We start from the raw sequence: 12,300 nt of genomic DNA, 5'->3' as shown, positions 1-12,300 counted from the left end.
CATCCGTCTATCCCAGTGCAGTCAGTAAGGACTGCAGGTGAGAGGAGGAAGTGTGGATAGCATATACCTTAGGGGTACAGATATTTGACATACAGGATGTTTTCTTCACAGGTCCTTCAACTGTGAAGTGAAAAGATTCATGCTTTTTCCTTCCCTAAGTCTCCCTTCAGCCATCCATCCCTTCTAATCCCAAACTCCTTCTGATGGCTTCAGGGCTGTGCCTCATGTGTGCTTTCACTGGCATTTTAGCAGGAGCTGAAGATTGCTAACCTTGTTTTAAGGCAGGCTAACCGAGGCCTTTGCAGATGGGAAGTGAGGCATAGTGCTGTGAAATGATTTGCTAAAGGTTATCCAGCTGTGACTGAGAAAGTGTGCTCCGATTCTGCTGCAAAAGATGCCACAAAAGAATAAATGTTAATAGTAATAACTTTCTCTATGTGTATTTCTGCTTTGCAAAATTGTATTTCCACCAGGGAACTTGTTAATGTCAACGTCATTCAGTTTTCATCATCACCACTTGAAGTGATCAGTCAGCTGCGTGGATCTACAAATTGCTCCCTTGCAGCCAGCCTCTTAGTCTAATGCTCGGGTGACAGTCAGCTGTAAGGATCAGGCTCAAAGATGCCTTTGATTTTCCTTTGATGTTTCTGAGCCAAGGAAGAATTTCACAGAGCCACTGGGTGGTAGGTAAAGATCCCTTCTGTTTGTGGGAAGCCAATTATAACGTGGCTGACCTGCCGTGACCTGAAGATTACTGGCAGGACATCTGGGATGTCCCTGCGAGGCAGAGCTAGCTCACTGGATGTGCCAGACTCAGAGCATAGACAGATTTGTTCATCCGGGTGCAGCAACCATTCCAATACTGTGATTATAATGGAGGGCGCACAAATTGATCCTGGTTAGATTCAGTGTATTTATTTATTTGCTTGCACTTTGGCATCATTGCCGGCATGTGAGGATAAACAGGGTTCACCTTTAGGATTTAATGAGTGGGAACAACTTACAAGGACAACAGGTCCTAGTTTCTAATCCTCTCTACCAGTTAACTCTTTTTCCCCTTTCATTATTTTTGTTCCCTTATTCACCTCAGATTCCAGATCTAAGATCAGCTAAAGCTTTTAAAACCCCTGACAAGCATCAGGAAAGAGTCTGTGTACCAGAAGCCTTTTTGGAGTAAGGCACACGCCAGGAGAGAGGTGGAGGCACAAAGAACCCCAGACGGGAGGTTAGTGGGACGTGAGAGAAGAGCTGGAACTTTTTAACCTCTGCTGAAGCCGACAGGGCGGGGATTTCGTGCAGCATTTCGGCGGGGGGTTGGGCGTTTGTCTCCCTGCGCTGGACGGCTGCGGGAGCGACACCGTCCCTCGGGGGATGAGCATCCCGGGCGCGGGCCGGACTACAGCCCCCGTCATGCCGCGGCGCGGGCGGGCGGTGGCGGGGAGCGCGCCTGCGCCGCCAGACGTGGCAGCAGCCGCAGCGGCGGCGGGTCCGGAGCGGGTCCGGCGCGGCGGCGGGATGGCAGCGCCGGGGCAGGGCGCGGGGGCTGCGCGGCGCCGCGGGCGGCTCCCGCCGCTCCCGCTGATGCTGCTCGGCCTGGCGGTGAGTGCCATCGGGGGGCGGCGGGGGCGGCGCGGGGTGCCCCCGTCCCCGGGCCGGGGCGGGGGCGCGGCGCGGCCGGCGGAGTTGGACGAAAGTTGGGAGCGGGACGGGCCCCCGGGGCCGGGCGCGGCGGCTCCCCCGCCGCCCGCACCCGCCGCCGCCGCGGCACGGCTGGCTCGGCACAGCCCGGCATGGCCGGGCTCCGGCAACGCTGCTCCCGGGTGTCTTCCCCGCGCTGAGCCCGTGTGCTGCTCTCCCGCTTCCCCTTTCCCTTTCTCTCTGCTTCCCGATGCACCGCCCGGAGAAAGCGCTTCCCGGCGTGCGGCCGCGGCTCTCCGAGCGGCTGCGGGCTGGGGCCCCCGGCTGCCCCGACCCCGGGGGCTCCGACCGGCGGCGCTTCGGTCCCAAGTTTCGTGTGAAAAGCGGTGCGGTGGCAAAGGGCTTCTTGTGCTGCAGCGGAGCTGCCGCCTCGGCTTTGTGCACCTGTGTGCGGCACCCCCGCCCCGGGCACCTCCGCCCCTGCGCCCCTCGCATGTGGCGCTGTCCATCCCGCCGCGCTCCCGAGTATCGGGGTGTGCTTCATTGACGTTACGCTGAGTAGAGCGCTGCTTACCTCAGGGACGCTCCTAGACTTCCAGAAATATTTCAAAGTCTGATTTTTCTTTTTTTTTTCTTTTTTTTTTTATTTAGCATGAATAGCTCAAAAGATTAATGAAGGCATGCTTTAAAACAGTACTTTATTCCATTTATTATCATGAACTACAGTTCATCCTTCTGCCTGGACAAATGAAGCTAATAATTAATGAAAAATTACGTTAATCTTTTTATGCACAAGTGATTTGAAATGTATTTGGAAATGCATGACTGTGGAGTGCTCACCTAGTTCATACAAGTCAAGTGTGGAATTGCTAATTGCCCTATGCTTATTCTGTACTAATATTAGAATTGCCTTTGTGAGACAGAAAGATTCAGCCCTGTCTGATGTAGCCTTTTGCCCCTGGCAGGGCCATATCTCTCAGCTCATTCAGGAGGGAGAAAAAACGTTGTGCATTCTGAACAACTTTTACTTTAAGCTTCATCTAGAATCACAGACCTCTGCTAGCTGCACTTTATTGATTTCAAGTGAAACTGAAGTTGGGCTGAACTCTCCCTAAATGCTGTTGAGGTTTTAGTGTGGATTTTTTTTCCCCTGTGGCTCTTCTTCAATATACGCACTAGTTTTCTCAGTGATACTTGTGTCAGTGCATTCCTCAAATTGAGCATATACCGTGGACCAAGTAGACTGAATTTTCCCTCCCTTCAAAATAGCTAAGCACATGGAGTTATTTCTGGTATTTCCTGCTATATCCACTGTGTCTGTCAGACCTTATCTTACACTTACGTTCATTTTATGTTAATGTAAATATTTTCCTGTGATTTTTCTCTATAGATTAAAAGATATTTTCCCCATCTTTCTTCATATGAATATATTGTTCCTAATTGTTCTGGTTGCCCTCTGTGACCTTTTGAGTTCCAGAGCTGGTGTCTTTGAGATGAACAGAGGGCGCCTGCTGTTGTCAGTAAAATTATACAAAGCCATTTTAATTTATCCACATTATTATTTCTTACCTTTCTTAATTTGCCACAGCAGTTTATTTGCTCTGTGATACTTCATGCTGAGCAGATGTCTTCATTGAGCTGTTGATTCAGCTAATTCTTTTCCCTTTGCTGTGTACAAGTAGTTTAAATTATTTCTTCCAATTTGCATTATCTTGCACTTGAAGGTGTGATTTTTCATCTTGAAGTACGTAACTTGCTGTACTCTAGGGCTGAAAAACTAGTTTACAGCTGTGACATAGCAAAACTTGCTTTTAATTTATTTTCAGTCGATGTGAGGCTGTTCAATCAGGTGGTTCTCAGTGTGTAAAGTTAAACTAAAGGTAACACCAGCTGCTTGGTAAGTCAATGAGAATTTTTTTTTCCTTCCAGCCAGTCCTTTTTCATGTACCCAAATGTGTTTTGCTTTCTTGTGTTTTTTTTTTTTTTTTTTTTGTTTGTTTGTTTGTTTGTTAGTTTTTCTGAAAGTGCTGACTACTTGCAGTGCACCTGGAACAGCAGCTAGAGTTGTGCATGCATAGCACTTCTGAAAAATAGGGCTCGGTTTTTGACCCAGAATTGGAGATGGCTACATATATAAAAGGAAACCTACAAAGCTGGATGAAGAAAATGTTTCAGTATCTTCTAATGTAAGCTGTTAATTTGTTACCTTCAGCATCACTGTGGGTGTGTGACACACACACATGAAAAAGATGGTGGGGGAATCTCTGCCTGCTGTAGTTTTATTTCTTGAATGAGTTGGAGAGCTGTGAGGAAGTTGTGGGTTCCCTGTTTGGTTTATCAAGTGGTTGACTGTATTTCATGCTCAAAGAACTGAATTTATTGTTCAAGGCACTGGGAAGGAGTTTCACACCAGGGTTGATTAGCATTTCTTCTGATGCATCAGGTGCTGTGCCTTTCCTAGCAGAAGGCAGCCACTGCTTCCAACAGGATTACGCATCTGGGTGTTTGCTTTGCAAACACCGATGAATATTATCTCATACCAGTGTGGCAAAGATCAGTTTGTCTTCTGAATGTTGGCTTAATGACAGGGAAACTGAGTCAAGAGTCCAGCTGACTGAGCACTGTTGGGAAGCAGACTTTGTGACCTGGTGCCACTCAAACCCAATGCCTTCAAAGAAGGGCTTGAAAGGAACATTTCTTGCTTCCAGCTCCTCAAGAACTTCCTTAATCCTTGCCAGTAGGGTCACGGGAATGCACTAATGAGTCCTGACACTGACTTGTGAATCCAGGCTTGCAGGGAGGGCTTGGCCATGATTCCCTCTCTGCTGCAGGTAGCCCTGCAGCATGGCAGCAGTGGCTTGCCTCTGGTGAGTTTGCAGGGTGCTTCACCACTGCAGTGCTCAGGTGCTGTTTCCTGTTGTGGCATTTGGGCTTGAATTCAGGAGTGCCTCTTCCCATCCAGTTATTGTTTGTACCACAGAAGCCTCTTTGGACAGTTTCCTGACAGTCAAAGGGTGGGTATTGCAGAGACAAATTCCTTACTTGCTGTATTCATACTTTGTCCATTCCCTCTTCAAAATATGGATTTGTAAAACTCATGCTCTGTGTCCTCAGATGCCCTCCCCAAATTAAACCTTGTCTTCATTATTCCACTCCATGCCTTACGGAGGGATGTTTTCAGTCCATTGAATTTGGTGCCACAATACCTTTTTACCTCAGAGGCCCTGGGATGTTGATGCAACTGTCATCAGAACTAGGGTTTCTGCCCAGGGATAAGTTCATGGTGTCCTGAGCAACTGGTGATGGAAAAGGTGCTTGTTCTTTTATTGACCATTTCTTTTGCCTTTTGGTGATGGAGTTCCTTGAATACCTCTGTTTCAGTAAAATTGAGATATTTATTGAGGGCTGTGGCTGGAGGTCTGTGAATGGAAAAACTCTGGTTGCAAATTGCATTGCACTAACTAGCATTGCCTTAAATTTCTTGGTGCAGGCAGGGTCACTTTGGAAGTAAGTTGTTGTTTACCTTGTTCCTGCAACCTTTACAAGCTTGTGAATGGCATAAAATTGTGATAGCAAAGCAAGTCTTTAGTTTTGGCACTGTGTCAGCTGTTAGTGGCTGGTAGCCTTGGTGGAGGGTGCCGTGAATTGCATGCTTGCAGAACACACATAACAAAGGTAATTTAATTTGTGACTGTCTTGATGATGTCCTGTCTGTTGTCTTTGAGTTTAGAGTCATGTAGCCTGTTTGCTAGGTGACTGCAAATAGACTCTTTCTCTCCCCCTCCTCTCTTTTCCTGGATATGGCACACCATGACTGTGTGGTTGTGCTGCTCTAGGATCAGCTGTGTGCTAGTTTGTTCTAGTGTTGCCTTCATTTTGCCTCTTGCAGATCACTTCCTTTCTGTGTGAATCTTCCTCCAGCTATTAAAATTAAACTTTGTCTCCTATCACCTGGCAGAAGAATGTGAGGATTAATTAGTTAACATTTGTGCAATGCTTTGAAGATAACAAATGCCATATAAAGTGCTAGAGATTTTCAGGTGTTACCTTTTGCCCTCTCTTCCTTATAAATCCCATTAATAGTGTTTTTGTCTTCTTTTTATAGTACCTCCTACGTGCTTCTTGAGTAGGTGGTGTTTCTATAAACTTCTCGAAAACGCAAATTTTAGTGGTGAATTATGTGGCATATGCTTTGCTCATGCCCTTAACTTCTGTAGTCAAATGTGCTTGTTCAGAAGTGATATCTGAAATAATATTTAATCAACAGCTTGTTTAATATATGTATGGTGCCAGTGCCTGGCTTGAAGAGAGAGAGCTTCACATTCATAATATGGAGAAAGTTCTTTGTCAGCGTTAGTAATTGACCCTATTACAGTCAGTTGTTAATTAGTAAATAGTTGCACAGGTTTTCCTTCACAGAGCATACGAAACTCAGTGATAAACCATACAATTAATTTGCTACTCAGAGCCCTTAAGAACATCCTTTGGTGTAGACTATTATGCCTGTAGCTTAAACCCCACTGTGTAAGAACAATATGAACAGTAGAGTCTAGTCAGATCTTGACGTCTCCATGGTATTTTTTGCTACCTTCTATATTTGGAAAGTGAACATAGCAAGCACCACCTTAAGTGGAATATCTTATTTGTAGCGCTCTTTAGCCTAAGTTAGAGAGTACTAAGACACTCTTTGTCAGGATTTTAATTTGCCTTCCTTTGAAAACAAAAGAAAATGTGATACTTACCTCTTTGCAGATATGAACCCCACAATAAAATGTCAGTAGTGCTTCTGTTTTTTAATTTCTGGAATGGCTTCAAGTGAGAGTTAACTGATATGGATTATGTATGCAGTAAGAATGTGTTCTTCCACGGAGCTTGTGGGAATGAGCAAAACCCAGGAAGTGTCCAGTGGGCATGTCTGCAAATGTAAGTGTGTTGGACAAACCCACAGTTTTCAAATGCTGTTGGTCTTGCAGTGCAGAAGTTGATTTTCCTGTGTGTGTGCTGGAGCCCTGCTCACCTGGCCATCCCATGCTGCTGTAGGTGTGGCAGTCGCTGCTCTCCATTTAGACCATTGGTGACTTTTTGGACTGGTCACAGACATCACTGAGCAGCTTTCGTGCTGGGAGTCCTCAGCAGGTTGCATTTTGTGAGCCCCTGCATGGGCAATTGGCAGAAGATGGCTTTGTGATTCCAGTGGGATTACAGAGACTACTTCAGGGGCCACTTCAGCTGTGACTCCTGAAGTCTGAGACCTAAGGGCTACTACCCTTTCTCTTCCCCACTCCACAAAGTAGTTTTTTACCAGGCTTCCTTTAGGTACCTTTGGGTAACAGAGCTAACCTGTCTCCTCCCATGTGATTTGATTAAAATGTTTCTACATCTATTTTAGATATTAATCATGAACGGGGGAAAAAAAGGGGACTGTCCTACTTATCACTATCCATCTTGGAAGGCATTTGTTACAAATGGCTCAGTGATCAAAGCAGCACAACCCTGAATGTAAATAGCAGCAGAGGGAGGGCTCCTGAGTGAAAAGCAAGCAATTATTGCACAAGGTCAAGAGTGGTTTGTATGATGAAACAAGGAAGATAAAACATCTGCAGTCAAACTGTGATTCTTGTAAACAAGAAGGCTTTTGATTTGAACATCTTGTATTTTTCGGTGGGAAGGAATTGGGGGGGAAGGAAGCAGTGGGCCAGTTTCTCCCTTGTGCTTGCCTGGAGATGACTTGGACCTGGTATTGTCGGTACATGCACAATGTCTGCGTCACGGGACGTGGCTGTGTCACCAGCCGATCTGCAGATTTACAAACCTCGGTCACCACAGTACAGAGGTGTCCCTTCAAGTCAGCCTTCTGAAGTGAAGTACACAGTCCATCACAGGGCTCATTCTGGGGAGCTGAGTGGGAAAGGAAAGGTGAGATTCTGTGTTCTTGTTGGGATTTTTTCCCCTTGGCTCCCCCCACCCCCCCCGCCCCCATTTTAATGTGGCAGATGAGATCCTTATTTGGAATGTGAACCACTCCCCTCCTAAAGAAGTTAATAATGAAATAAAATTCAGTAATCTCCATTGCTGCTTGGAATTTTGAGGCAGGCTTCCTCTTCAGCTAGACTCCTAAAAAAATGCCTTGTCAGACACAATCTGTTTCATATGCACAGGGTTGCTGATTGATCATATTTACAGTGGGTTGAGTGCTGTTGTCCCAAAATGAGAATGACACCAGTGGGTGGCTAAGCTAAGGCAGAAATCCGAGCTAATGTCTTCCTGAAAAAGTAGAGTTTAGAAATCATGGTCGAGTGTTAGGCTGTGTACCTGCCAAGCAGCAGTTTTGCTGGAGTCTCTGGTCACAGCCCCAGTTATTCCTGATGAATAGTGTGCAAATTGGCTGCTAATTATACATGTGTTAGTGTGTGCATAAAAACTGCATGTTGACATATGGATTCAGGCACCTAAGCACTGTTTCAGCTGCATATCCATTTATACTTTTTATGCATTATTTGTGTCCAGGGAAGTATATATTTCCAGCTCTTGAGCTGGAAATAGGAGAAATAGGGAATAGTTTTTCTGTCCAGTGTATAATGCTAATCTTCTGATATAAATCAAGATTAAATAAGGAAGATCTATTTTCTTGTTTTTAAAACTGTGTGTTTTCATTGCCCTTGATGTGAAATAAATACATAAGTAATTCTCCAGATATGCTGCTTATCCTTAGCTAAAGACCATGCTGTCATGAAGCTTTTGTGGGGAGCAACTCATAAATCGAACTGGGTTCTGTGGGAGCAGTAGTTAGGCATTTATCACATTTAATTTGAATAATAAATGTAAAATATGAAAATACATTCTTGTGGCTGTTTGAAAGATATTCCCTTTTTTCATTTTAAAATGAGATTCGGAGAAGAGTAAAAACTTGAGAAATAGACTCTGCTTTCTCAGATCCTTGATAATTTTGAGAAAACATGGCCTGAGGGATGACCACATTTTTCAATAGTGTCAATCCTGAAAGTATAATTAGCAAATAGTTATTTGCCTGTAACTCTTTGCCTCTGGGTTTATGAAAGCTCAGATCTTCCTTGGGTACCAATTCTAAGGGAGAGGGGTTGTGGATGTTTACTGCTCTTTAACACATACATATGTTTGGCAGCTCTGCAAGGAGTTACTAGAGAGTGGGGAAAAAAAGAAAATTAAACCTTTTTGACTGATCGGACCTCTGCCACCAAGCTTGCAAGATCATATATTTAAATACATACTTTGAAGAACAGAGACAAAACACTTGGGGGTTTTGTACCTTGTACTTGAATAGCTATGTCTCAGCAGTTTTGAATTTACTGTCTTGAGGATTTGAGTTCACTTATGTTTTACTTGAGAGTCTTTCATGCATCTCAGACACTACAGTCACATGACTGATGTGTGACCTATGCCATAAAAATTCTGTGAAAATAAATTCAGATTGTGATCTTGAGCTGAGGAAAATCTGCAGCCTGGAATTGCTATGAGATTTACATTTCATAATCTGCCATGTGTAGTCTGTCTTTTTTTGAAGGTCTCCACCAAAGTTTGCTGCATCTGAGAACACCAGGTGACAGTCATGTCACTGAGCCAGCCATGGATAAGGACCTGTTGTGATAGGCAACTGTGCAAACACAGCACAAATAGACATTCCCTCAGTTTTGTTGTAGTTTCTCATTGCCATAACTGGCAAGGGTGGCAGAGATGTTGCATATATTGGTCCTATTATGACCTTTACTTTAGCTGGTATCGAGGTGGGCAGCTTCTTGAGAAAAATACTTGGAGCATTTCTTAACTTTTCTGAGGTGGTAGTGAATAGATTTTAAAGCTTTAGGATGCTCAAGTGACAAGAGAGTTTAGCTTGTTTCTTATTTATAGATTTCCATATGTGTGAATGTAGCACTTCCTGATGCATATGAGAAGAGACTTCCTGCCCAGGAGGGACTGTCACCTTTCTTGACCTCTTCTTTTTTTAATATGTGCTCATCTCCTCTTGTGCCCTGGATTTAAACAGGAAGCAGTGTGCTTGATTGGGCAGTGCCTGGCTGATGAGCTCTCCTGCAAAATGTCTGGAGTAAATCTACCTGAGTCATGACTTACAAATAAATGCATATACCACAGTACATGCAAATTAGCTTCATCTTTGTTGCTGCTTTACCTATGGGCTGTGCGGGAGCATGAGTTTGGTTTTCTGTGGAAGAGTGTAGCTGCTTCCATAGAATTCTTTTTTCCCATCCTCTTAATGAACTAGTGACTGTAACCCTGGTGAGGCTGTAGCTGCTGGTACAGTCATCACTGCTGTGACTCTAGAGCAGGGCAAAACAGCCCCGTGTTTGGGACAGGCACCTGGTAGAATTGACTCCTTGATATCCCTTGCCTTCAACAGAGCTGGTAGCGAAGGCAGAGGTTCTTCTGGAGGTTTAACCATAAACCAACCTCTCATTTATTCCTGGGTAGGGTATTGATTAATTTCAGGAGGAGAAAGCTGGGGAGCGGGAACTACTTAATTCTTATCAGTTTGCAAATATCATGTAGTGCAAACGGGAATCGGGCCGGTGAATTTCTCTGCTCAGCCAACAACCTCCCAGTGTTGCTGTGCTGCCTTAGATGTGCAGGCAGGGCATTTCTGTCCGACTCAGTGCCTTTGGCTTGGACTTTTTGGGTTTTACAATGAGGAAAGGCCACAACATTAATCTTAATTAAAGGGAGATGATGATTTATTCAGCTGAGCTGACTAGTGTTCTTGTATGCACAATGCCTTTCCCAGTGGGTTTTGGGCTAAACCATTGGAACAGAGAGAGCTACTGTAGTAAAACTGCAGGAAAATGAGTAGCATGTATTGATTTGATACCTGGAGAGGAATTGGGCAAAAAAGCAGTAGATATATGTGACATGCATCTCCCTCCAAGTGCCTGCTGTTCCACCAGCACAGCGGGTTTTCTGTTAGTGGCAACACCGACAAGGCACTAGTTAAAGTTGTCATTGTTTTCAGAATCCACTTTTTCAAGAGGTTTACAGCTCTACCATTATAAGGAAAGAAGGAAAGAAATAAAAAGAGAGAAAATTCTTGAAATTGGTAAAACAGCCTTTCTAGCTGGAAAAGACATGGTAATGCCTATACTTAAAACCATAAAATGGTGTGGGTTGAAAGAGAGCTCAAAGATCATCTTGTTCTAACACCCCTCTTCTTCAATAGCTCTTCTGAGCTATTGGTAAGCACTTTAAACAAAGTTTACAGTATCATTTAGTATTAAAGTGGCTTTTGTGGGGTGTTTTTGTCTAATTGCTTCTTTTTGATAGAGTTCACAGACTAAAGTATCCTTGAGTCCAGTTTTTCCAGCCAAACAAGCAACCTGTAGTTTCACTTTTTCCCTGTGTTCAGCCTTAGTTACAGAAGACAAAAAATAAACTTAACTGAAACTCATGGCAAAAATAAAACCATATAAATAAATAAATAGTTACAAAAATTGAGGTGAAGAGTTTTTATTAAAAATACTTTGGCTTTAAAAAGGTCTACCCATAATGTTGGATTAATTTCTCCTATGCAGCCCCTGATATTGGTGGTTTTGGACAGGACTATTCATATCTGTGTCACCTCACTTAGCCCGACTATATTTACCTGCTTTGCTTGGCAACACCATGTATTCATCTCAGAAAATACACAAATGATACACATACCTCAGCCTGGTGTAAGAAGGTTGAGCCCTGGACATCTGGGTTTAGAAGAATGTGAGTCTTTTGGTCGAATTAAACATCAAGAACACGTGTGCTGAAGGTAGAGGCTGACTTGCAAATGTGCTCACTTCCTTCTCACAATCTGAGCATCTGGCCAGCTGGGACCAGTGGTGGGATTCCTGCCTGCAGAGTGGGGTAACTTGTTCACTCTTAGATTTTATGTTACAGGTGCATTTTCTAGGAACTTCTAAGTTCTCAAACATCCTGGGTTTTTTTTGAGGATGATCTCCATCTCCGCTCAGGTTCTCTCCATTACCTGGTGTGTCCCAGGATTCCCCTCATGCCCTTTTCTTTTCCACATGTAAAGACTTCTGGCATTTATAGAGTCTGCTTTGTAGGTGCAGGTTTTGTGTCTGTCTCATCACCAGTGACTGTGGTGCTTGGAAATAGCTGAATTTAAATGAAGTTCGTGCCTGGGGCTGTGTGTTCTGGCTTCATTGGTTTAGTCCCTTCTTTAAATGCTGCATGATGTAACACACGAGCTGCAAGAACTGCCTTTTGTTTCTTCACATCCACGGTGGACATATTTTCCAGCCTGGCTGGAGTAAGGCACGATCAAAATCAGTTCTGTAATTAAGGAAATGTTGAACCTCTTGTGTGTGTTAGGCAAATGAGCTAAAGCTTTTAGCCAAGCAATTAAGTGTTAAGGTTTTACTGTAAGGTGAATAGAAACTAGATAATTTCTCCAGCTAAGCTTGTCTTAATCATTCCATTAGCACGAATTCAGTACAGTGCAGAAGGGAAGCAGCATAGCCTGATGGATAAGATAATTATTATATTATTATTATTATTATTGAAGAATATTGCAGTAAGAATAAGCAGTAAAGGCCCCAGCTGAGGTTACTGTGATCATTTGATACAAGTTTTACTTCATGACAGTCAAACTTTGCTCTGAAACCGTTGGGATTTAAATAGAGTAAA

At 44.0% G+C, this 12,300-nt stretch overlaps 1 protein-coding gene across 1 annotated transcript in view; it reads left to right on the top strand.

Moving 5' to 3' along the window:
- The first annotated feature begins 1,477 nt into the window (after nt 1–1,477).
- The window catches only part of PDIA5 (protein disulfide isomerase family A member 5), a 97,417-nt gene continuing 86,594 nt past the window's right edge, over nt 1,478–12,300 (top strand). Inside the window, exon 1 of the mRNA XM_021526076.2 lies at nt 1,478–1,599. Coding sequence (XP_021381751.1) covers nt 1,516–1,599 — 84 coding nt within the window. The 5' untranslated portion in view covers nt 1,478–1,515. The remainder of the gene's footprint in view (nt 1,600–12,300) is intronic.

Source organism: Lonchura striata, chromosome 8 (assembly GCF_046129695.1).
Source record: "Lonchura striata isolate bLonStr1 chromosome 8, bLonStr1.mat, whole genome shotgun sequence".
In the NCBI taxonomy this organism is placed as follows: Eukaryota; Metazoa; Chordata; class Aves; order Passeriformes; family Estrildidae; genus Lonchura; species Lonchura striata.
This window is presented reverse-complemented; position numbering and strand designations above follow the sequence as displayed.